Source organism: Myxine glutinosa, chromosome 5 (assembly GCF_964187855.1).
Source record: "Myxine glutinosa chromosome 5, kmMyxGlut1.1, whole genome shotgun sequence".
NCBI lineage: Eukaryota > Metazoa > Chordata > Myxini > Myxiniformes > Myxinidae > Myxine > Myxine glutinosa.
Window position 1 is genome coordinate 199,922,109 of NC_136265.1, and position 26,894 is coordinate 199,949,002.

The 26,894-nt window shown below is 43.5% G+C and overlaps 1 protein-coding gene across 1 annotated transcript in view; it reads left to right on the plus strand.

Moving 5' to 3' along the window:
- The window catches only part of LOC137411877 (anaphase-promoting complex subunit 1-like), a 57,694-nt gene that overhangs the window by 9,572 nt on the left and 21,228 nt on the right, over positions 1–26,894 (plus strand). Inside the window, exons 3-12 of the mRNA XM_078777453.1 lie at positions 6,183–6,424; positions 6,615–6,770; positions 7,476–7,536; positions 7,640–7,734; positions 7,911–7,987; positions 12,052–12,125; positions 17,875–18,020; positions 18,109–18,353; positions 18,446–18,640; positions 18,862–18,957. Of these exons, the coding sequence (XP_078633579.1) occupies positions 6,212–6,424; positions 6,615–6,770; positions 7,476–7,536; positions 7,640–7,734; positions 7,911–7,987; positions 12,052–12,125; positions 17,875–18,020; positions 18,109–18,353; positions 18,446–18,640; positions 18,862–18,957 (1,358 nt within the window). The 5' untranslated portion in view covers positions 6,183–6,211. The remainder of the gene's footprint in view (positions 1–6,182; positions 6,425–6,614; positions 6,771–7,475; positions 7,537–7,639; positions 7,735–7,910; positions 7,988–12,051; positions 12,126–17,874; positions 18,021–18,108; positions 18,354–18,445; positions 18,641–18,861; positions 18,958–26,894) is intronic.

The following is a 26,894-nucleotide window of genomic DNA, read 5'->3' on the forward strand; positions in this document are numbered from 1 at the left end:
AAAACGGCTAAACAGCTGACTCCGCACGTGAAAAAGCTGAATGCCTCAACTCTGTGTTTGCCTCTAAATCTTGTGTCCCAAACCCATCCCTCTCTGTACCCACCATACCCAGAAGTACCCTGCTGCTCCTGGACTCCGTGTCCTTTCCTCCTGACAAGGTGGAAAAGTTTCTGTCAACCCTCGACTCTGATTCTGCAACTGGACCCGACGGCATCAGCCCACGGGTCCTAAAATCCTGCTCTGCCGCTCTATCTCACCCTCTCTCTGTTCTCTTCACGCTCTCTTTTGCTCAAGGTCAACTGCCATCTGCTTGGAAATCAGCCAACATCACCGCTTTGCACAAAAAAGGTGCAAAAACAGATCCTAGCAACTACAGACCAATCAACCTTCTCCCAATTATCAGCAAAGTCATGGAATCCATCATTGCTTCGGATATGAAATCTTTCCTCTTCTCCAATGGCTTGATCTCTGATCATCAATTTGGTTTCAGACCAGGTCACTCTACTCTGGACATGCTGCTTCTGCTGTCTCAACAATGGATGGAGGTCCTCAATGCCAAACAGGAAATTAGAGCTGTCTCCCTCGACATATCACGTGCCTTCGACACGGTCTGGCACCCCGCTCTGCTCACCAAACTCTCCTCCTTTGGTATCCATGGAAATCTACACGCATGGCTGGCGGACTTCCTCTCTAGTCGTCGTCAACGTGTGGCCCTGAATGGGTTTCTCTCATCTACTCTTCCTGTTCAGGCTGGAGTTCCCCAAGGCAGTGTTCTCGGCCCCGTGCTTTTTCTGGTCTTCATCAATGATCTCTCTGACTCTCTTGAAAATCCTCTATCTCTTTGCTGATGACTCCACTCTCTGCCGCTCCATTCCTCTTCCCTCAGATCGGCAGTCTGCAGCCTCCTCACTCTCTGAAGACTTGGACAAAATCACAGACTGGTCAAACAAGTGGAACATGTCTTTCAATCCTGACAAATCTCACACTCTTACTATGTCTCTCCGAAAAGATCGACTGGACAACCCTCCCATCTACTTTCTCAACAATCCTCTCCACGAAGTTCTGTCGCTCAAGCTTTTGGGTCTCACTATCTGCCATGATCTTTCTTGGGAAAACCACATTTCCAAGCTGGCCTCCAAAGCCAGTCACCGACTGGGCATCCGCCATCGTGCGAAGTCCTTCCTCGGCACACCTGAGCTCCTCACCACATACAAGGCTTTCATCCGCAGCTCAATGGAATACTGTTCTCCCCTATGGGCCGGTGCTCCTGCCTCACACCTAGCTCGGCTTCACGCTGTTGAAACCAAAGCTTTCAGAATTATTGGAATCTCCCGCGATGAAGCTATCTCTGAGGGCCTTTCACTCACTCACCGCAGGCAGGTAGGTGGTCTTTCTGTCTTCTACCGACTCCTCTCCGGCCTTGCACCCCCAGCTCTCTCTGTGCTCTGTCCCCCAAATATTCCTACAGGTCACACAAGATCTGCCAGCAACCCTCTGATGGTTAAACTGCCGAAATCTCGGCTCTCTGCTCACCTTCACTCTTTCATTCCTCTTTTCTCCCGCCTCTGGAACAAACTCCCTCACTCCCTTCAATCCCACTCCTCCCTCCAGGTCTTTAAAACAGCTGTTCACCACCATCTCTTATCTTCCCCCATCCAAAACCTTGATCTTTTCTACCCCCACTAATTCACCCCAGATCCACCTTGTTTGAAATTCCAACTTCTTTCCTGGAAGTCCTGGCAGTGTCCATATGTTTTATACCTCTCCCACTGCCCCCTTCCCATGCCCCCCCCCCCCCCCAAAGCCCTCGCCCTCTCTCAGATCTCTCGATGTCTCCATGTCTCTCGGTCCCTGCTCTCAAATGTTGTGTTTGTGTCCTAACCCCCTCTCTCCCCATCTTGTCTACCGCTCCCGATGTTATATGTTTTATGTGTCGGTTTGTCTTTCTGTGTGCTTAATGTTCGCTCTTGTATACAAAAAAAAAAAAAAAAAATCAGCAACCCACCACTGTAACAAACCTGGCAAACTGCCCAGTGCAGTTGGCAATGGAGACTTGGAGGGGATGTAGCTGGAAATGGAGATTTTGGGAATGGGAATGAAAGGGAATCTATCTTGTTTCACTTGGTGCAATGGAGTGTCATCTTAATGGAAGACAAGGCCTTACCCTAATACACATAATAAAGATATAACTATCAACAAGGGGGAAATCTATGATTGGCTGACGTGATTGTTTATGACCTAATTATGGGACGCCCTTTGACCTTTATACATAACTGGAGTAAGGAGGGTCCAGAATAAAGCACTAATAATAAAAAACAATAAAAAAAACACAATCCTCATATCCACAACAATATATATATATACATACATACATACATACATACACACACACACACACACACACACACACACACACACACACACACACACACACACACACACACACACACACACACACACACACACACACACACACACACAGTCACGTGAAAAAGCAAGTACACCTGATGTAAAGTTTTGACTTTTTCAACATATTTCAACATACAGCTACAACATACATTTCCACATGCGAAATTTGCATTTATATTTATTTAAATTATACAATGGACTACAAAATGTAAATGTTTCATGATATTTGTTATATAATATCACCTTTATCTATGAATATTGTTGAAATGAAGATCAAATAGCTGTATGTTGAAATATGTTGAAAAAGTCAAAACTTTACATGGGGTGTACTTACTTTTTCACGTGACTGTATATATATACACAAAGAATTAAGTTAAGCACCCCTACACAAAGAATTAAGTTAAGCACCCCCTAATCCTGTCCTGAACCTGAACCCCCTCGAGCACGTTTGGGACATGTTGGGACGACAAATTGCGAAGATGGTCCCTCCAATAGCCAATCTGGATGAATTGGAACGTGCATTACATCGGGAATGGAACAACCTGCCACAGCAACGCATACGACGGCTTACAGGGTCTATGAGACGTAGGGTTGAGTCAGTGATCCGATCACGTGGGTCCTACACACGTTATTGACGCAAAGATCGCTAGAGGTCTTCTCAGAACAATGACTGTACGTTAGAAAACATAAACGTCATCCACACTGTCCGTGATGGACCTATAGCTCCATACTTAAATTGAGGTGAAAATATGCCTAAAATTCCCAAAAAATTTCACCTTAAATTATTCAGAATAAAATATTGAAAACGGCATGATTGTTATGTTTTTATGTGACCATAATATCACTTCTCCAGAAAATATAGCAATATCATGGGTATATTACACTGTTTTGACGACAACAAACTTGTAATGTGCGAGGTTGTAAAAAAACGGGGGGGGGGGTGCTTAACTTAATTCTTTGTGTATAGATATATAGATATATAGATATAGAGATATCGATATCGATGTATATAGATATAATTATATAGATACATATAATAATATTCACACACACACCTGTATGTACGTATTTGTTATAGCATAGACTCTTTTAATGGACCTTGGGTTCACTTATTTAAATCTATTTGTCACTATTATTGACCTTATGAGTGTTGGGGTGTGTTCCATTACCAACTAGAGAGGTCATAGAACACGAACTCAGCGCAGTGTTCAAGTATATACGGAACTTCAATTTAAATTAAATAATGATTTTTTTAAATCCTTAAAATATTCCAGAAGTTAAGTGCTATTGAAGCAGCTTTATACACCACCTTATTGAACACTAACAGAGTGCCTGCTCGAAGGGCGAGCTTGTTCCAAGCATGCCATTTGCTCTTTCACGAGCCTCGATCTTGTATACAAAAAACAAACAAAAAAACACCGTCTTCTGATGCATACCTTTATTTAGGCGGTGTATAGGCAACTGGCGGCTCCCTCAATCGCTCCCGAAAATAGAAATCGATAACCCGGGTTACGTGCATGATTCACTTTGTAGTCATAATTTATTTGTCAAAATTAAATTAAAGTCAGTCATTTGTAGTGCATGATTTAATCATAAATTGTCGCAAAAACATGCCTAAATCACTGTTTATAATTAAAAACACCGCATTGCACTGGAAAACGCAGGGACAGGAATACTGTACTGTAAAGGGTTGAGACTTGTAATACCCTTCCCACCTGGAAGCAACATGACATGACACACATTTATTGTCCCCCGTCGCACCGCGGAGCGAAAGGGGGACTATGGTTTTCCCGTCCGTATCTACGCATAAGGAAGAACGTTGTTGAAAATTGGGTCGCCACGTCAAAATCCAAGATGGCCGCCACCATATATATATGTCTGAACCTTGTGAGCGAAATATCTTGAAAAATAAACGAACTACTAACGTCTGATCTGGTGTGTGGGTGTATCTACGCATAAGAAAGAACGCTATTCAAAATTGGGTCGCCACGTCAAAATCCAAGATGGCCGCGTTGCGTCTTCCACTTTGTCAACTCGCATCACTTCACCGACGGGGGACCTCGGCGTAACGCTTGTTTATTCTAAATGGGCTATGGGAAGCTACTTTTGTGTCAATGCATGCTTGCATTGGTTTGAACTTGGCGAGCCCAAACCCTTAATTTCATGACTCATTTTGACCTTCAACCCTTGTATAACCTGAAAAGGATTCGAATCAGATTTTTTTTCCTAGGAAACCCTATTGTAAATATTTGAAAGCACTTTGGTGCACACCTTCATCTCTATTGACTTCTGTACAAGGGAATGACCAGACAAAATGTGTGGGTTTTATGCCTCCGCCAATGATGTCTCCGGAGGCATTATGTTTTTGGGTTGTTCGTTCATGCGTACGTCCGTCCGTGATAGGTTTTCGTTTTTACGATAACTTAAGAATGGCTGAATGGAACCAAATCAAACTTGTTACAAGTATGTATAATGATGTAAAGATAAATGGATTAGATTATGGGGTCGACAGGTCAAATGTCAGAGGTCTCGTACGGTAAAAATTCTGTTACTGAGCTAACTTGTGAACCAGTGATGGGATTTTGACCAAACTTGGCATAAGTGTGTATTATTATGCAAAGATTAACTCATTTGATTTCGGTGTCAAAGGTGAGATGTCATGTCAGGTAAAAATGTCACACTTAAGAACAGCTGAAGGGATTTTAATCAAACTTAGTACAAGTGTGTATAACTAGCAGAGTTACCCGGCGTTGCCCGGAAAATAGTCAGTCACGCAATTTCGTTTGATATTCTGTTTATTTGTAGTGGGATTTTTATGGTCAGAGGAAACCACGCCCCTTGGGCATGCCCCTAGTCTAAATCTGATGTGCCCATGTTTTTTTGTCATGAAAAGTTACCCCTACTTGGATCCCTTCTTCCCTCGCTAAGTCACTTATTTAGGCTGTCCATGAGGCACAACCGAACATGTAGACGTTCACAAATATGGATTTAGATGATAGATAGATAGATAGATAAAGAAGATAGAAGAAGAAGAAGAGAAGATAAAGAAGAAGAAGAAGATAATGATTTTGTGTTGTAATCGTGTTGTAATAATCGTGTTGTGTTGGCGGGGTATATCGGTCAACATCGCAAAGTAACATTCTAGTTTGTGTTTCACATTTGAACCCTTAAAATTGGACTGGGAACCTAAATAAGAAACAAAAACAAAAGAGGTTTGCCTATATTGGATCAAGAGGTCCCTCCATGGCAAAGTTGAAGAGTATTAGCTTGAAAATAAAGGAATGCTGTGCAATTGTAATTTGTTGGAAGGAAAGAAAGAGGAAATCAATATGGCTTCCTCCCCGAAGGAGGTGAGACGTCGTCACTTTGTTAGCTTCTGGGGCAGTGAGGCAGTAGTAAGACACAACAAGACAAACAAGGGAACCAGCAAACAGGAAAAGAGGAGAGGAGGAAACAGCCATTGGCAAGTAAGAGGGTTTGGTTGAGATGGGGTTCATGGGAGTACAAAAGATCGTGAGTAGGGATGGCAATCGTGAGATGGTGCATCGTCAATTTGAAGAATTGGATCCTCAGTCTATGGATGGTAGTTCCGCAAATAGGAGAAAGAGGAACATAAGATTAAAGAGTGGAATTTACTTCTTAATTTAATGAATATCTCCAATTTGATTGTCTGAGATGCATTAAATTATCGTTGAATGTAAAGTGATGCATTGCTTTCCATGTCTCCCATAATATTGCAGTACAGAGATTTTGGTGTCTGTGGTGCCTTGCAGACATGCCTGCTGGCCTCTAGGCCTTCCTCATGTCGCTCTCTGGAGACAAACAAGAGATCATGATTGCTGTCACGGACCTGCATGAGTTTGTGCCGTTCGGTAGAGAGCAAAGTTCTCGACATCCGGTGCCCCCTGGATTGGAACTGCGCTCGCTGCAGGCTAGGGTTCTGGCTTACCCCGTGGATCATGAATCGAGCTTGGCTGGTTTTCTGCATCACGCGACTCTTTTGGAGTCACCGGAGGTGTGATAATCACGTGTATGATGTTTTCTGGTCAGTTTGATGTTTCACTCATTGATTCTCCAAATAGTTTGCTGCAGCTGGTAAACTTGTAACTTTGCCACGTCCATCCTATGCTTGGGGCACACTTCTGGAGAAGTTGCAGTATGAATTGGCTTCTACCAATTTTCCAACCAATTTTCTTCCATTATAGGAGGAAGCTTGGGAAGTGCGAAAGGTTGTGCAGCCCAATGGTGAACCTCACGAGGAGGAGTTGTACTCTTCAGGAAAAGTGGTCACATGGAGTCGTGGCACTTACCCTTTCTCTTCCGTCTACAAATCTTTCACCGTTGATCATCCTGTTAAAAAGGTTGTTTTGGTTTCCTTCTTTGCCTTCGTAAGCAAGGAAGCTTTGATCATACTAAAATACACAATTTAGTGTCTGTCTGTCTTGATGTTTTTTGTGACCCCGATATATTCGGTCGTTACTTATCCAATCTCAACCAAGCTTGGAAGGAAGACTAAAGGTCACCCAATGGAGGTTGTAGCGACTTAATTTGCCCCCTTCCCGAAAGGGGTTTTCCGCCTTGGATGAAATCCGTGTTAAGATCGCTAATCGTGGCGTTTTTCCAAGGCCTCTTCTAATAACGAAAGTAACTACAACGGCACTTGGTAGAGCTCACACCTCCGCCAGGCTGAACAGTTTACGTTTTGTATCCCACTGATAGGCCAGATTTGGATTCGGACCTGAACCAAAATCTAATTGGATTGTTCTTATGACCTAACCAACACATCCACCTAGTTTTCCTACAACTCGTCCACAACTTTTTGAAATATAATTTTGGTCCATCTCTCAATGCTGAAGAATCACTTTAAAAACTAAAAAAATTCCTCGTGTCTGGAATCGGATCTTCACCAAAATCGAGTCAGTTCGTCCTTGTCACACACGCAACCTGTCCACCAGGTTTCGAAATTTGGAGAATTATTTTTTGATAGGATGAGATCCGTCTATGTCTATATTTGTCTTTTGACATTCCCAGGGTTTGAGTCTTGTTATACCTCTGCTCTTTCACAGACCTTATGGTGTGACTTCAGAGACTGGAACGACGATGGTAAAAAGGATGAATGCTCGTCTGGTAAAACACGATCTTTACATTTTCTTTGTTTTTATTTTAATATCCCATTCTATTTTGCTCACCTTTGCGGATGCTTCAATACCCGCTGTGTTTCTGGGTACAGAAAAAGTGCTCAAAAGTGTGTGCATCGTGCAGAGAGACTTGATCAATGTCCACACATCCGATGGCCAAGACTTCATCGTCCCTGTGCCGTTTCAGGCAAGTGCGCAATGACTCATCGGTGATATCCGACGGATGTTGTGACTTAAATAATAACTTCTGTCCAGTTTGTTGGTATTCCAAGCATTTTGCACAAAAATATCCTTTTGTTTATTTGGAAAAACTTTATGAATTTGCAATGTTTGGTGTTGGATTTTTCTTTTTGTTGCATGCAGGTCTTCAATGTTTGGACCGTGAAATATGGTCTTTTATTAGAAAGAGCAATAATGTCATCTGAGATTCCGAATTTGAGGTATGTATGGCAAATTAAATTATCATATACTAGCTGAATGCACCCGGCGTTGCCCGGGTTCTTTTTGAATGAATTTAATCTTCTGTACATAGAGTCAGGTTCACTATGTTAACAAATATAATTTCGTTCAAAATTTTGGGAGATTAGCAAACCTGTACATTTTTGAAATCATCAGAGCATGAAAATCCGAAAATCAATGTTGGCATTTGCACAAACACCTGCATGGCCGCCATTTTGGATTTTCAAAATGGCCGCCATAAAATACATATTTTGCGCTATCTCGGCTTCTAGTCAATCTAGAAACTTAATTAAATATGCTACTCCTATGTTTTCTGGGTCAAGGAATCCAATAAAGGCCTCAAAATAGTGCTCAGGATTATAGAAAAGCAACAAACAAAGGTAATTGAAAACCATTGTCTTTATATTTGTGATATAACTGTGTTACATAACACATGATATTGCAAGTCCTTTGAAGTTATAGGTATGGGTTTATAAAGCAAGAAAGCAGCCTTGTTAGTATCGGATTGAACTTTAAGTCCGATACACAGGCTTTTACTCGCGGCCGTAGAAGATTGACTACTATAATTCTGCTTTTACTCGCGGCCGTAGAAGATTGACTACTATAATTCAGCTTTTACTCGCGGCCGTAGAAGATTGACTACTATAATTCAGCTTTTACTCGCGGCCGTAGAAGATTGACTACTATAATTCAGCTTTTACTCGCGGCCGTAGAAGATTGACTACTATAATTCAGCTTTTACTCACGGCCGCAGAAGATTGACTACTATAATTCAGCTCAGCTTTTAATTGTGAAATGGGCACAGCACGGCCGAGGCAGCCTCGACCGGCCTCGCCACCTAGCCTACAACCTTCCCGGGGCCCGTCCCGACATTTTTTGTTTCAGAGGTTTCCTCCTATCTTTCACCGTTCACGAGATTAGCGCGTGCAGACAAACAAACAAACAAAAACTTTCTTTTATATATATAGATAATCTTCTTTGTTTGTATGCAGTATAAAGCTGCAGGGTATCAGCATCATTGGCTGAGGGTGCGGCAGTGCCGCTGATTCAATGCTCTCTGCTGGTTAGGACAGGAATTTGTAATTTGTTCAAGGTGCTCTACCAAGCTTTCCGTGATAGCTCGCCTCCTCTTCACGAAGGACACCGTGGGATCTTTAACGTCCACCAATGAATGTTGGCAGATGGGATGCCAGTTTAATGTCCCTACGAAGGATGACGTACACATTGATGAATCACCCTGCCTGTGAAACACCGGGATGACAGTTTATAGCTGGGGAAAACCCCATGAAAAATGTGGAAATGGTCGCAAATGCCTCTTCATCTAATTCTTCCTTTTCTTCTTCTTTGTCTTGTTACCCTCGTAACTGCAAAGGGTATTGCATTTGGGTCCATTTGTTTGTTTGTTTGTCTGCCTGCACATAATGTGCCAACGTAAGCCACAAATGGCACCTGATGGTAGCCTGCCTTGCACGTCATCCTTTTCAACCAAGTACCTCTATAAAGTATGTCCAATTAGAATCCCACCATGTCTACAAAATACATACGATTAGAATGTGAGTATGTCTATAAAGGATGTGCAATTAGAATCTGACTATGTCTATAAAGTAGATACTATTACAATGCGAGCACATCTATAATATACGTACCGTTACAATGCGAATATATCTATAAAGTATGTACTATTATAATGTGATTATGTCTATAAAGTATGTGCTATTAGAATGTGATTATGTCCATAAATGATGTTCTATTAAGAATTGTGAGAACGTCTATAAAATACGTGTATTAAAAAATGTGAGTGCATCTTTAAAGGACGTACTGAAAAATACGTCTAAGTCAGTAAAAGTGTCTGTAAAATATGTATGTGCATCTATAAAATTTGTGTCATATCAAAAAAAAAAATTTTTTTTTTTTTTTTTTTTTTGTATACAAGATCGAGGCTCGTGAAAGAGCTAACATTAATCGCACAAAAAGACAAACCGACACACAAAACACAAAAAACAAGGGGAGCGGCAGACAAGATGGGGAGAGAAGGGGAAGGACACAAACACAACATTTGAGAGCAGGGACATCGGGAGGACTTGGGGGGAGGTGGGAGAGGAATAAAACATATGAACACTGCAAGGACTCTGGGGTGAATTACCGGGGGTAGAAAAGATCAAGGTTTTCGATGGGGGAAGATAAGAGATGGTGGTGAACAGCTGTTTTAAAGACCTGGAGGGAGGAGTGGGATTGAAGGGAGTGGGGGAGTTTGTTCCAGAGGCGGGAGAAAAGGGGAATGAAAGAGTGAAGGTGAGCAGAGAGCCTAGGCTTTGGCAGTTTAACCACAAGAGGGTTGCAGGCGGATCTTGTGCGACCTGAAGGAATATTGGGGGGACAGAGCACAGAGAGAGCTGGGGGAGCAAGGCCGGAGAGGAGTCGGTAGAAGACAGAAAGACCACCAACCTGCCTGCGGTGAGTGAGTGACAGGCCCTCGGAGTTGACTACATCGCAGGAGATTCCAATGATTCTGAAAGCTTTGGCCTCAACAGCGTGAAGCCGAGCAAGGTGTGAGGCAGGAGCACCAGCCCAGAGGGGGGAACAGTATTCCATTGAGCTGCGGATGAAAGCCTTGTATGTGGTGAGGAGCTCAGGTTTACCAAGGAAGGACTTCACACGACGGAGGATGCCCAGTCGGCAACTGGCTTTGGAGGCCAGCTTGGAAATGTGGTTTTCCCAAGAAAGATCATGGCAGATAGTGAGACCCAAAAGCTTGAGCGACAGAACTTCTTGGAGAGGATTATTCAGAAAGTAGATGGGAGGGTTGTCTAGTCGGTCTTTTCGGAGAGACATCGTAAGAGTGTGAGATTTGTCAGGATTGAAAGACATGTTCCACTTGTTTGCCCAGTCTGTGATTTTGTCCAGGTCTGCAGAGAGTGAGGAGGCTGCAGACTGCCGATCTGAGGGATGAGGAATGGAGCGGCAGATAGTGGAGTCATCAGCAAAGAGATAGAGAGGATTTTCCAGAGAGTCGGAGAGGTCATTGATGAAGACCAGAAATAGCACAGGGCCCAGAACACTACCTTGGGGAACTCCAGCCAGAACAGGAAGGGAAGATGAGAGAAATCCATTCAGGGCCACACGTTGCCTATGACCAGAGAGGAAATCCGCAAGCCATGAGTGGAGATTTCCCTGAATACCATAGGAGGTGAGTTTGGTGAGCAGAGCTGGGTGCCAGATCGTATCGAAGGCACGTGATATGTCAAGTGAGACAGCTCTGATTTCCTGTTTGGCATTGAGGACCTCCATCCATTGTTGAGACAGCAGAAGCAACATGTCCAGAGTCATCTATAATCATCAATTTTCATCTGAAAAAATCATCCCTTTTCATCCTATTAACTTGCATATTCAACAGCAATTACATAGTGCATCACTGAATTGGGAAAGCAACTATTTTTGAGGTCAAAATGTCAAAGGTCACCTCAAGGTCAAACTTCTAAAATCACCAATTTTCATCTGAAAAATTGTCAATTTTCTGCAGAATTCCTTCTACTCTGTCTAATCATAGCCACAGATTGTGTAATCTATTCTTGATTTGTTAATTCTCTGCTAATGTCCTTGTAATTTGCATAACAGTGCACTGATATCTTCTCGCATGTCCTTGTTCAATGTTTAATTCGATATGTACACGCTCCTCCATGAGCCTCAGACACTGCGGGGAAGTAAGGCTGGTGTTGGCTTAACGGTCAAGGTGGCTGGCTTAAGATCTTAGGGTGTTGTGTTTGAGCCCCTGTCGTGCCATTGAAATAACAACAGGTGTTGACTCAGCCTGTCATCCTTCCGAGGTCAGCAAAGTGACTCCCAGCATACTGATAACAGGGGCACTGCATCCGTGGCACAGCAGCACTTCCAGAAAATAATGTAACCTGCAGTCACAGGCTGCATACGAAACAGCAGCAACTGTAGGGAAAATGAATATATTTATGTCTTTCCATAACACGACCTGAAATTTTGCAGTGTGCTTGTGAGCCTAATTTTTAACCCTTGGCTCTACTCCTGTTGCCAGCATGCCGTATCCCACGTTGTTCAGCCTTCTGCACCCGCTGGATGAGATTGCTCCGGTTCTGACCAGCTCCACGGGTTGGTGTAGCAAAGCCACACTCATGTAACACCGTCCAAACAGTGCATTGCATATATTTTGGAGTCATTACATTATGATAGCAATTCAGTTATGCAATAGATATTAAATTATTGTCCCCATGGTTTTTGTTTTTTAAAGGGGATAGTGTAGTCTGTCTATCTGTCTGTTTGTCCGTCACTCTTATCTCCTCCTAAACGGTTGTGCAGACATTCACCAAACATGGTAGTTGTGATCACGACACGGCAAGAAGGTGCGAGAGCAGTATAATTTTGGCCCTGCCCCCTGGAGCCCTAAGGCAGGATCGAAAGGTCAAATACAGTAAGATCCTGATATTTGCGAGGGATACGTTCCTGGAAAATGACGTGAATGTCAAATCTGCGAAGAATATCGGGGCATTATTTAAATGAGACAAAAGGGGATTGGTTCCCAGTGGTTCATGATTCCTTAAGGGAAAATTTTTAAATTTTACAAACACGATTGCACGTGATTACAGTTTCATTAAAAATGCTTACAAATACAAAAACAACAACAGCAGGAACTTTCTAATTTTTATTTAAGATACGACATAATTTTTGATGTGATTATAATGATGATTATGATGAGTTCGAATCCAGTGAACTCCTCTGAAGAGGATGCAGGTTGAGGATGCTGATAAGTCATGCACCCACCAAAGGTGTTGTAGGTGAGGGCGCTGGAGGTGTTAAGGTAGAGGGGCCAGGGTGACAAAAATGGTGATTGAGTGCTGCACGTTTCTGTGCAGCTCTTTGGACGGCAGCAAAACGTCATCCAACCCCCTCTTTAACTGGAGGAAAGATGATCGTGCATGCACTTTGCCTTTTCACGAATCGGAGGTCTGCTTAAAGGCGTGTTTTCTGGCCATTGTCCTCTACCCACACATTTAATGCCTTCTCCATTACTCCGATGTGAACGTCCCTGACATGGGTAACCACTTTGGTGCTAGGTATGGGGCTCGCCACGACACTTTCGCAAATCACTTTCTCGTTTTTCTTTATGTAGTGCACAGTTGACTCGTTCACGCCATAGTGCCTCCCACAGAGGCCGCACTCCCATCTGTGTGGAAAAGTCTAAGTCCAGCTGTGTCAGTGTGGAAAGTCTAAGTCAAGCCTGGATGTCCTTATAAATTTGTAAATTGGATACAATAATTTCATGATGAAATGGCTGACAGAGTTGTGGAGTGTAGTGGATGCACAGACCCCTTCGCCATCACCAACGGTGTGAAGGAGGGGTGTGTAATGGCCCCTGTGCTCTTCAGCATGTAGTTCTATTACGCCATGCTCTTTAGAACATTTGAAGACCAAATGTTTAATCCCCAAGTTAATCGGATGAAAAGTGAAGATTTTTCAGATGAAAATTAATGATTTTAGAAGCTTGACCTTGAGTTGACCTTTGACTTTTTGACCTCAAAAGTAGTTGGTTTCCCAATTTAATGACTCAATGTGCCAATGCTGTTCAATTTTCAAGTCAATTGGATGAAAAATGACAATTTTAGAAATTTGACCTCAAGATGACCTTTGACCTCACAATGAATAGGCTTCTTAGTGTAGGCTGCTATGTCTTAAAAATGGCTGTCGTGTTTTTTTTTTGTTAAAAGCAAAATTCCACTTGATTCCTTGTCTTTGGGGTGTCACATGTTCGAAAAAATAGGTTGTTAATTTTTTAAAACGGATTAAGGGTGTCAAATCCAAGATGGCCGCCAAAATATATAAATTCCATTAAAACTGGTATTCTGAACACAGTATGAGGTCCAAATTAATGATAATACCCATAATTTCAATACCAAGGAGTTCAAAAACAATTAATTTCAATATGGCAGTCAAATTCAAATTCAATTTCAATATGGCAGAAGGAAGCGGCATTGACCAGGCTTGGGTCGAAGCTGGACTATATTCTCCAACAACCGTAACGCAAATCCCAAATGGAAAACATCTCTACAGGTCCCTAGAAGCACATACTGTAACATTGCTTGCTCTATACCATCTCTACTTTGACAGGTTCCTAACAAAAGCACCAGAAGAGAAAGTGTTCCTAAGTGAAGCGTCCATTGATTTGGAAAAAGCATATCAGAAAGATATCAGCATGAACACAGGCAACCGTCAAAACCTCAGAGATGCCGTCAGAGAAACCATGACCATGTTCGAATCTAGAGATATCCTCACAAAGTTGGGACAGTTTGAAAGCAATCCAGCACCAATTCAACACTACATCCGTAACTACTTGAGGCAGTTTGAAACTATCCTTCAGTATATTAGAGCTACCAGACAACGGGACCTGCTGCTGCATATGGAAAGCACTGAAGCTCTTATCAAGTACTTCTTTGCTCACGACCACCTGAACTACGCACGTTTGCTCCCTTTGTACCTGTCAACAATGCAGCAAACAGAACAAGTTTTTCCAGATGTCTGGGCAGAACTCCTGAAAGGAAATTTCTGTGTGACGAAGGGGATTTCTGCATTCACTTCAATAGGTCCAGATCACGGAATTGAGCAGGAGAACCGCAAACTCAAGGTCATTGGAGGCATTACTGGAATAACCCAAATTGAGAGAGCTCTAGACCATTTCTTCCTGATTGCACCTGACTTGTCTAATCTAGTAGAGGAGTTTCAAAGAGAATATGGCATGGAAGGTGCTGATACCAGAGACCAACACCACGAGATCACAGGGGGAAAGTCCACCCGAGTAATGAGAAATTCCGCTAGATTGACAGAGGTATTTGTTGTTCATGGAGACGCATTCGTAACCGATGAGAGTGACCTGTGTAACCTTCTTACCAAGAAAGTAATTGATGAAAAGGTAACAAAGGACATAGTAGACCGCGATGCCATCGGACAACAGTTGTTCCAGACATTTGTCAAAGAACGCCTTACAGAAGGAAAACTTTCAGTGTGGGATCCAATGAAGAGAAAGAACATAGGCACTTTCAAAAGTGCCAACACAGTGAAGAAAGTGAAAGCAGGTGACAAACTCATTAAAGTCAAAGAAGAACGAGGACTCCTACAGAGGTTTATAGTAGCATCAAGAAGCCGTCCAGACCTTGATCTAAAGGACTGTATTGGGAAGTATGAATTTGGAATTGTTCCACGTGCCCTTTTCGCTTCGGATGGGTCACTTCTCCTAGCATATGACAAGGCTAAGGTCCTTCATCATCTTGAAGCGCTAGTTACCAAGGAGCAACCTAGCCCAACAGAAGCCACAAGCGATCCAGCTAATGCCATACCGAGTGTTTCTGGCGACCAAGTATTGAGTGAAAACTCCCAAACTGAAGTACCACCCCAAGCCGAGGCGCCTGAAGTACAAGAAGCGCAGCCTGAGCAAGAAGCTTCAACTGACATCTCCGACATGTCTGAGAAATTTATAAAGTTGTAGTCATAGATGGCATGGCCCTCGTTAACTCCATCTCCAAGACAGACAAAATGCAAACATGCAGTGATTTTGCCATGTCATTTCTTGAAAAGCTTATCAGGATTGCAGCTAACTACGACGAAGTAAGACTAGTATTTGACAGATACGTCGAAAGTTCTCTGAAAGAGCAAATGAGAAAAAAGAGAACAAAGGGAAACTCGACCTACTATCACATCCAAGATAGTACACTGATCCAGAATATTTCCTTGAAGGACTTCCTTTCAAGTGTCAAAACCAAGGCAGAACTTGTAGAGTATTTAGCTGCAAAGACTCTGGATCACAGCAACAGCTCTGCCAACAAATTGAAGAAGTTCATGGTAACCTTCGGCACTGAGACAAAAGGCAATGTAAGTGTGCCTGATGAATTGGTAAAACACGGTCATGAAGAAGCGGATACGTTACTCTTGCTCCATGCCCTAACAGTTAACGGCGATGTAGAACTTGTAATAGACTCTCCAGATACCGATGTCTTCTTGCTGATGATCCACATGTATCCACAGCTACCTGCTGAGACATATTTCCTTACCGGAAAAGGAAAACTGAATAGGAAAATTGCAGTCAAACCTATCTTTGAAAAGTTAGGAGTTAACCGCACCTCAGCTATTCTCAGGTTTCATTCTTTCACAGGATCAGATATGTGTGGCAGGTTCGCCGGCAGGACAAAGGACTGGTGTATGAAGGTGTTCATGTCCTGCGATGATATGATACTGGATTCACTTGCTTCACTTGGCAAATCTGCTGCTACACCCTCTCCAAACGCAATTGACCAACTGGAAAGGTTCGTTTGCTTGTTGTACAGATCCAAAACACACACCAAAGTAAATGCACTACGATGGTTCTTGTACTCAAATCGACAGGCCGAGGGAGAGAGTCTGCCTCCAACCTCTGGATCATTGACACCACACATTCTGCGAGCACATTATATTGCAATGATATGGATGCAGGCATGCGAAAGTCAACCGTCCCTTCCTTCTCCCACTGACTACGGATGGAAGTCAGAGGAAAATAGATTTCTTCCGGTGATGTGTTTGAACCCTCCAGCACCAGAGGCCGTGACTAAGCTGGTAAAATGTGGCTGCAAATCAGGGTGCAAAGGAAACTCCTGTAGTTGCCGCAGCAATAAACTCCCATGCACAGAGGTCTGTAGCTGTTTGAACTACGGCTGTAGCAACAATGAACAATCAGCTCAGAACATTGTGGGAGATGAACACGAGGACTTGTAAGGTAAAACGGATGATTGTGAGACAGGAATATTTAAATATGGTCAAACAGGAAATTACATTACGCTATCATTGTTATAGCAATGTGGACCTTTGTGTAAAACAGTGGTAGCCATATTGGATTTTCTCACTATTTCTCACTATGGCTGGCATCCACCGATTTCAACGAATCAGTAACATGTTTCCCCAACGGCCTAGCATTACTTGTGGGCATTACCACCAAAATGGACCTATTTCATCATTCACAATTTGTGTTATCAAGAACATTAAGTTTTTGTACTGTGGTTATTTAAGAAGTGGCGGCCATCTTGGATTTTTCCACCATTTTGAATTTGACTGCCATATTGTAATTAATTGTTTTTGAACTCCTTGGTATTGAAATTATGGGTATTATCATTAATTTGGACCTCATACTGTGTTCAGAATACCAGTTTTAATGGAATTTATATATTTTGGCGGCCATCTTGGATTTGACACCCTTAATCCGTTTTAAAAAATTAACAACCTATTTTTTCGAACATGTGACACCCCAAACACAAGGAATCAAGTGGAATTTTGCTTTTAACAAAAAAAAAACACGAAATGACATAACAGCCTACACTATCTTCCTTATGACCAACTCTACCATCTGGTGATGTTTAATGAAGATCGGTTTAATGTTGTGACCTGTAGGCGATTGATAGACAGAATAACGCACAAGACCAACCAATATACTTGAAAAATCTTTCATTTTGCAAGTACAAATCAAGAGAGCGTAGTCGTAGACAAAAGGTGTTTCTCGGGGAAAGAGAAAATAATGGACAAAAGAGTGCAGGGAGCAGAAAGCGTTTATTATTCTCCAAGGTTAATAGTGATTCATTGTGCTGGGCTGAATGAGAAGATTATTAAGCCATTTAATACAATTGAAGGCCAGGCAGGATAGCTTTTCATTTCTTTTTATTGAAAGAAAATGCTCAGTCTTTGTGATTCTGTGCAGTCATTTCAACTTGTTAACCTCATATTATACAAGTTTTGTGGAGAACGTGAGCAAGGTGTTATCGAGTTAAAAGTCTGAGGAAGTGTGACTAATACCTGTCAGGTATCCTCATCTTTTATGGGTTGTGTGCAGGCCGCGGGACTTTACCTTCTGTGAGATATATGGCCGAACAGAACCAAGTGGTGGTCTTCACTTCCACTGAGCCATCGCTGGTGATGACCTATGACAGGGAGCACAGTGTGCACATTATCTGGACTCTTCGGAGAGTGCAACCGCAAGTGAGTAAATTTCCATAGTTGCAGTTAGGAATGTTTTACCAGGTGGCTGCAATATTCTCATTACCTGTCCAATATTTTGATTCACCAGGAACGTAGCTCAGTGTTGGGTCCTGCGGACCCTTCGATAACCCTGCCTTTTGCCGTTGGTGCAAGTGGCCTGGGTGTGTCCAGCAGCAGCAGCATATTGTACAGTCCTTGTCCGGAACTTCCTGTCTTTTGCACCCCATTTCCAAATAAGTCTGCGCCGGTCATGTCTCCCTCGGGACCAGCTTTCACTGGTGCCATGCTCTCTCGCACGCGCTCTCCTTCACATTCCAATATGGCTTCCAGTGGGTGCGTAAATTGTCACACGACTTGCATTGATGAGTCTACTATTTCGGAACAAAATATTGAGATTTTCGACTTTCTTTGGCTTCAACTTGCAGACGTTCTCAGTCTCCAGCTTCATCGAACGCGTCATACGGGCTGCGTGTTGGTTCGCCTTCACCATCGGCCATTTATCATCGTAATTGTCACATCTCGTTCAATGTTTCAGCGAATGAACATGAAGTCGAGGCAAAGCCAGTACCTCCCGAACTTTGCCTGGAACAGCTCTGGACTGAAAAGTTAAATACTGGAAGGTACGGTGGTGCACACCAGGAAGTAGTTTTTGATCATTGGTATTGCCCCCGTAGACCACCGTTGTAGATCGTTAAACTTTTCACTCGATGTCCTTGTATGAATATTTTTTTGCATCATTAAACAGATTAATTGATTTCCCAGTAATTTTTGTGAAAGCAACCATGTCTTGTCTACAATTGTTTCCACTGACCCCATCCTTTGCCCCACTCCCATCCTTTAGAAAATGTAACCGACAAGCCAGAAAAGTTTTCCTTACAACTGATGTTTGCAATCGAAAGTTTCTTTGTTTTTTCATCGAGAGCATGAATGAATTGTGGTGAGTTGTATCGTTCTACAGTAAAAACCTTGTTTAGCAGACAACATTGCAACAGCAAAAATGACTCTGCTGGACTAAGTATGGATTTTATAAAGCTTTTCTAAATGTGTTCACACAGAGTGCTGTGTCTGGAGTAAGTTTGAAGTTTGTAGAGCTGAAGTCTGCCAAAACACAAGTTAGTCAAAAACTCAGAACGTTTTTAAATTGAAATTCGCCCAAACAAGGCTGAGAGCCACTAAATGTGAAGGGCTACTTAGAAAAGGAAGAAGAAGAGGAAAAATTGTCAAAACTTTACCTAGTCCTGAAACAAGGAAACCTCTTCACAAGACCACTTGTGTTGGAGGGGGCAACTAGACCAGATGGAAAAATACATTTTCCTACCCCAATTGGGTGTTTTTTATGAGACACCATCTCCATATCGGATGGCCGTTGGCTCCCAAAGGGAGCTCATCCGCCCTTTGCCAGGTGTTGTTTTTGGTCCTGACAGGGTGTCACAGTTATCCTCCCCACGAGCAAAGCCAGTGAAGGGTGTCTGGTTGGTCACCGACAACCCGACCATGCTGCATGTAGCACTGGGTTATACGATACCAGTAGCAGACCCATCAACTGACCTGACAATAATTTGGCACCATGCATTGGTAGTACTGCACGTAAACATGGCATTTGGTCCTGCATAGTTCCCTATCCTATGGGGTGACTCGCTATCGGAGGACGCTGTGCAAAAATTCTTGTGGCAACTGTAATCACGTGATCCACCACCAAATTTGAAGTTTCTAGACCTTGAAAACACAAGATGATAGATAACATTTTGATTTATTGGCAGCGTTTGTCAACAGTACAAATCAGGAAAAAGGTCATACATTGACTATGTTCACTTAAAAGACATCATCAATTGTAGTTTGTTAATTATTATAGCATTTGAGAAAGTATCTTTAAAAATACATGTACGTATATCCCATCTTGTGATCTTATTAGTCTCATATTCACCTTATTTTGTGCATTTGTTTCGTGCTCATCTGGTGCCCCACCATTTGGCTCTCGGGATGTTGTACGAAGTGGTAAATCCATTGATTATGCTCATATGCAGGGGATTTATTTTTGCTTATCTTTCATCGTTCTGTTTTTTTGTCTGTCGGTATGTACTGTATGTATGTACCGATATGTATGTATCATGTATGTCCATCACAAACGTATACCAATCACAGCTGAGGATCTGGTCACATGACAGGGGTGTTGTGATGTGATTATGTCTGTGATGTCATTCCGGCATACGACTGCTGACTCCACACACCGCCATTTTGATTCCTATGCCGGTCAGGCCACACATATCATCAAACCTGTCATATATCACAATCGCCATGCTTTACCTTTACATTTTTGATTCAGTGTGAAACACAAACAAACCAATTGTTGAAATGACCATCAAGCATTGAAAACCATCAGTGTTACGGGTCTTCCAATGATACAGTACATATAGGCCTTATGCTTCATGCCTCACCTTCAGGCCACTTCAGACAAATTATCCCAGGTTTCTTAATAGAGTAGTGTCGTTTTCGTAATAATAATAATATAGTAAACATAATCATAACACTGCAATCCCTTTGTCGTGACTGCAAAGTTGCTGGTTAAAGCAGTGCTGGATTAAAGCGGTGTTGGTTCATTGTTGACTCAAAACATGAAGAATAAATCAGTCTCAATACAATCTCTTCACTTCCATGGTGACAAACAGCTTAGAGACTTGGAGTACTTCAAAATAATGTTGTGTGACGACCCTTGGTGAATTCCTCAGGCTACCACGGATAGCCAAACGAGCTTTACTCCGAGGCACTCGGTTCAAAAATTTTATTTTTCGAATGCCGGTGACAAAGAAAAAATGCACGATAATAAATAATGTTCCCAAATGGGACGTCCCCACAGACAGACACAAACACAGATGAAGGATAAAATAAATGTTGGATAAAATAATTGCATGTGTTTGGCACTTAGCTCTCGAGCAGTCCTGGCACCTCGTCAAGACCCGTCTCAGGCCCCTGTCCCTGCGCGGGAACCCGGCCGCGGTCAACGCCTTAGCGGGAAGTAGGCCTCAGTCCGGCCTCGTTCACTAGGCCACGCTCACTGCCAAGAAGTAGGCCCTTCACACGACGAGAATGGCAGGCGTGCAGCTCGCTCCTCCAGTCGCGCCTGTCCTCATGAACTCCGCACAAAAAACCCCCCGCTGTTCCTGGCCCGTGGCTCTTCCTCCTCACGATTGGTGTAAACTCAGCGTCCCTCATAAAGAGCGCTATAGAAATGTTCACGCACTCGTGAAGAAATCAAACGAATCCCACTCGCGCAATGTACTCCGACCGTTCGGTGTGTCCAGAACAATGAGTGAGGCGAGCGAGAGAAACAGGGAAATTGTCTGGTCTCGACCGTTCACAATCGGATCCCAGAACAAGAAGCAAGAGAGACATCCGCTCGCAATCTCATCCAAATTGAGAAGAAGAAAAATGTCCGCTGCTCCAACTGTTTTGTCCACGCCGCTCTGACGTCATCTGTCCTGCTTCACCAATCAGCGTGTCTTCTTAACACTCCCAATCAATCAACTTCTGCCCAATCACTGCCCTTCTTGGCATGGCCTCACGGATCTTTCGTCCTACTTGCTTCCAAAGTCGGGGTAATTAGCGGCAGCGCTCAATATCCTGGCTTCCGGTAAGTTTTTATTAGGGTGTTTAAATGCGCGATTCTAGCCCTACGTGTGGTGCATTGTCAAAAGGAACAAAGGAATAAATACAGAGGTAACGACGTACAAGGGATAATTACCCATAATCCTCGAGATAATTAACATACTCCACTCCTCGTAATGGGGAGGAAGATACACCTTAATCCGAACAAATGGTCAACTGGATCCCTACTTATCAGGTGTTAACCCCAACCCAAACATCAAGGTGGTTCTTCTTCTTCGCGACAGTCAGAACACACTACAACAACAACAACAACAGGCATTTTAAGGCCATTTTCCCTGCAAGAGTGGGGGTTAGCCTTGCGGTCCCCATGACAATCTTCTCCATTTTGCCCTATTTTCTGCATCTGCCCTTGTTAACCCGTTTGCCCGCATTTCTTCTTCGACCATCTTTCGCCAAGTCTTTCTCGATCTTCCCCGTCCTCTACTTCCTTCTACATTCATTTCCATCACTCTTCTCAACCAGTCACTTTCATCCTTCCTCAACACATGACCAAACCATCTCAAACTGTTTCTCTTCACAGCATCCATCACAGGCTCTATTCCCATCATCTTTCTCAATTGATCATTTGTCTTCCTCTCTCTCAACAATACTCCACACATCAACCGAACCATTTGCATTTCCACCCTTTCCAGCCTTTGTTGCTGCTCTACGTTTATTACCCATGTCTCGCTCCCATAAATCATAACACTTCTCATATATGCAGCATACACCTTTCCCTTCAGCTTCAACGACACTCCCCTCCTCGTCAGCACACCACTCAGTTCCCGAAACATCTTCCATGCACATCTCACTCCAGCAACCATTGCAGAGTCTGATCCACCTTCTCCATTCAGCATGTCTCAGAGGTAACAAAATGTTTTCACACCTTCCAGCTTCACGCCGTCTCTAAGATCCAACTCAACATTTCCTCCATCTGCAGCTCCCTCTGTGCACACCTTACACTTGAATGTAGCTGCCACACTGGTTAATGACCCCTCTCAAACCACTACATTTTTGATGAACCCACTCAGCGCATATTGTACATTGAATGGAATTCACTCTGACACCCTTCCTGCACACAGCACACGGCCACTTCCCTGTTCTTTCCACCTCACCACATGCTTTACCACTTGCCATCACCTTCGTTTTTCCGATATTTACCTTCAGACCTTTTGTCTCCATACATTCCTTCCACTTGTTCATCTTCTCCTTCAGTCCATCCATACTATCTGCAATCAACACCAGATCATCTGCATACAACAACTCCCACGGTAAACCCTACTTTACGTTCCGAGCCAGCACCTCCATCACAGCTACAAATAGTAGTGGACTTAGTACCGACCCCTGATGCACTCCCACCTTCACCTCAAACTCACCACTGTTCCCGTCCTTCGTCCTTACAGCTGTGCGCGCTCTTTTGTACATTGCCATCACTGCTCTGATCAACCATTCCTCCACTCCTAACATCCTCAATGCCCATGTCACTACTTCACGTAGAACCCTATTGAATGCTTTCTCCAGATCAACAAACCCAAGAAACAACTTCCTCCTCTTCTCCATGTACTTCTCTTGCAACTGCCTCACAATAAAAAGCGCGTCTGTCGTTCCTCTTCCTGGCAATAAAAAGCGCGTCGTTCCTCTTCCTGGCGTTCCTCTTCCTGGCCTTCCTGGCAAACTGCATTTCGTCGATCTTCACTTTCTTCCTTATCCTCCTCTCCAACACCCTTTCCAATACCTTCATTCCATACTCCAATAACTTTATCGCTCGGTGCCAGCCACAGTCTAGAGGGTCACCTTTCCCCTTGTATAGAGGGACGAGGGTACTCAGTTCCCAAACCACTGGAATGCGGCCTTCTTTCACATCCAGATTACAGATCTCTGTCATTCTCTTCACACCCCAACTTCCTGCTGCCTTCAACATATCTCCCACAACTCCCATCGGCCCTCCCACTTTTCTACTCTTCATTGCTTTTATCCCTGGTGTTGGGCTAGCGGCTAGGGTGCCGGCTTAGGATCCTAGGATCCTGGGTTCGAATCTCGGTCGATCGCCGAATTAATGCCAGGGGGGTTGACTCAGCCTGTCATCCTTCAGAGGTCGGCTAATTGAGTACCAGTTCACTGATAATTCCCTGTTTGTCGTTGAAGGCGGCAAAAAGGGTTGGCGTCAGGAAGGGCATCCGGCCGTAAAACATTGCTTCAAAAAGGGGACCAAAAAACAACAACTACCACGGTCCCCGAAAAGGCCAACCCCCGCTTTGCGGGGAAAAATGGCCTCTAAACGGTGGTTTTTAAAAATTTTTTATTGCTTTTATCGCTTCCTCAACTTCCTTCTCGGTTATCTTCTCTGCCGGTCCTAAAACTGGGTTACTCTCTATGTTGCCATCCCATTCATTCTCTGCATTCAACAGTATTTCCATATATCTTTTCCATCTTCCTTTAATTCCATCTGGGTCGGAATTTAATGAATTTAATTCATTCATTCCTTTAATTCCATCATCATCCAAGTCGGAGCACACTAATCTATGCAAATCTCTCTGGACTAACTTAATCACTGCCTGCCCCCTACAAACGTAACAATAATTTAATACTGACATTATTGTCCCCCGTCGCACCGTGGAGTGAAAGGGGGACTATGGTTTTCCCCTCTGTCCGTGTGTGCGTCCGTCCGTGCGTGTGTGCGCACGCGCGTGCATGCGTAAGCGAAGGACCGAATTCTAATTTGGTGTGTAGGTGCAACCCACGTCAAAATCCAAGATGGCCACCACCATGTATTTCTGAACCTTGTGAGCGGAATATCTTGAAAAATAAAAGAATTACTAACTTCTAATTTGGTGTGTGGGTGTGTCTACGCATAAGGAAGAACGCTATTGAAAATTGGTTCGCCACGTCAAAATCCAAGATGGCCACCGCCATGTATGTCTGAACCTTGTGAGCGGAATATCTTGAAATATAAGCGAAGTACCAACTTCTAATCTGGTGTGTGGGTGTATCTAGGCATAAGGAAGGACGCTATTGAAAATTGAGTCGCCACGTCAAAATCCAAGATGGCCGCCACCATATATATGTCTGAACCTTGTGAGCGAAATATCTTGAAAAATAAAAGAATTTCTAATTTGGTGTGTGGGTGTATCTACACAAAAGGAAGAACGCTATTGAAAATTGGGTCGCCACGTCAAAATCCAAGATGGCCGCCACGTCAAAATCCAAGATGGCCGCCGCCATGTATGTCTGAACCTTGTGAGCGGTATATCTTGAAAAATAAGCGAAGTACCAACTTCTAATCTGGTGTGTGGGTGTATCTAGGCATAAGGAAAGACGCTATTGAAAATTGGGTCGCCACGTCAAAACCAAGATGGCCGCCACCATATATATCTCTGAACCTTGTGAGCGAAATGTCTTGGAAAAATAAACGAACTACTAACTTCTCATCTGGTGTGTGGATGTATCTACGCATAAGGGAGAACGCTGTCGAAAATTGGGTCGCCACGTCAAAATCCAAGATGGCCGCCTTGCGTCTTCCACTTTGTCAACTCACATCACTTCACCGCCAGGGGACTTAGGCGTAACGCTTGTTTGCTAACTGGTATCCCCACCCAGGTCATACTATCCTCTTCAACTGAAGTATCAAACAAGCCCGGCTACGCCACTCTTAGACTTCCGGTCTTGTTTAATTCTCCAAGGATATCCAAAACATGAATGCCTTTTGTTTTGTTTATCATAATATCATAATTTTTCTCATAACTTTAGTATTCCCATCTGAACCCATACCTGGTGTTGGCCTAATGTTTAGAGCTGCGGGCGTGGGATCCTAAGGTCCTGAGTTCGAATCCCGTTGAATTAACGCCAGGTGTTGTTGACTCAGCCTGTCATCCTTCAGAGGTCGGCAAAATGAGTACCAGATAACTGGTTATAGAGAGGCATTTCATCAGTGGCAGACGCGCCCACAGAAATGATGCAGCCGGGTGGCTGCACACGAACCACCCACCACCATCTGAACCCATGGCTCATTATTCTGTCTATGTGATTCACCAAACTTGGTTGTTACAATCACTACATGGCAAGAATGTGTGAGAGCAGTATCATTTATGACCCTTCCACCTGGGGGCCTGCGCAGAGTCAAAGGTCAAATGACTTCCGCTTTGACACTCCGCTTCCGGTCTTGCCGGCGAGGTTTTCGTTTATTCGCAGCTGTCCACACTCTCCATCGAAATCAACAACATGCATTTTGAGGCCATTTTCCCTGCTAGAGCGGGGGTTAGCCTTGCGGTCCCCATGACAATCTTCTCCATTTTGCCCTATTTTCTGCATCTCTCCTTGTTAACCCCCTTGCCCGCATTTCTTCCTCCACCATCTTTAGCCAAGTCTTTCTCGGTCTTCCCCGTCCTCTACTTCCTTCTACATTAATTTCCATCACTCTTCTCAACCAGTCACTTTCATCCTTCCTCAACACATGACCAAACCATCTCAACCTGTTCCTTTTCACAGCATCAATCACAGGCAATATTCCCATATTTCGCAATTTTCGCATATTTCGCAATTTCGCAATATTTCGCAATTCATCATTTGTCTTCCTCTCTCTCAACGATACTCCGCACATCCATCGAACCATTCGCATTTCCACCCTTTCCAGCCTTCGTTGCTGCTCTACGTTCATTACCCATGTCTCGCTCCCATAAATCATAACACTTCTCACACATGCAGCATACACCTTTCCCTTCAGCTTCAGCGACACTCTCCTCCTCATCAGCACGCCAATCAGTTCCCGAAACTTCTTCCATGCACATCTCACTCGAGCAACCGTTGCCGAGTCTGATCCACCTTCTCCATTCAGCATGTCTCCGAGGTAGCAAAATGTTTTCACACCTTCCAGCTTCACGCCGTCTCCAAGATCCAACTCAACATTTCCTCCATCTGCAGCTCCCTCTGTGCACACCTTACATTTGAATATAGCTGTCACACTGGTAAATGACCCTCTCAGACCACTACATTTTTGATGAACCCACTCAGCGCACATTGTACATTGAATGGAGTTCACTGCGACACCCTTCCTGCACACAGCACACGGCCACTTCCCAGTTCTTTCCACCTCACCACATGCTTTACCACTTGCCATCACCTTCGTCTTTTTGATATTCACCTTCAGACTTTTTGTCTCCATACATTCCTCCATCGAAATTCCTCCATCATTCCTCCATCTCCATCCTCCATCCATTCCTCCATCTCCATTGAAAT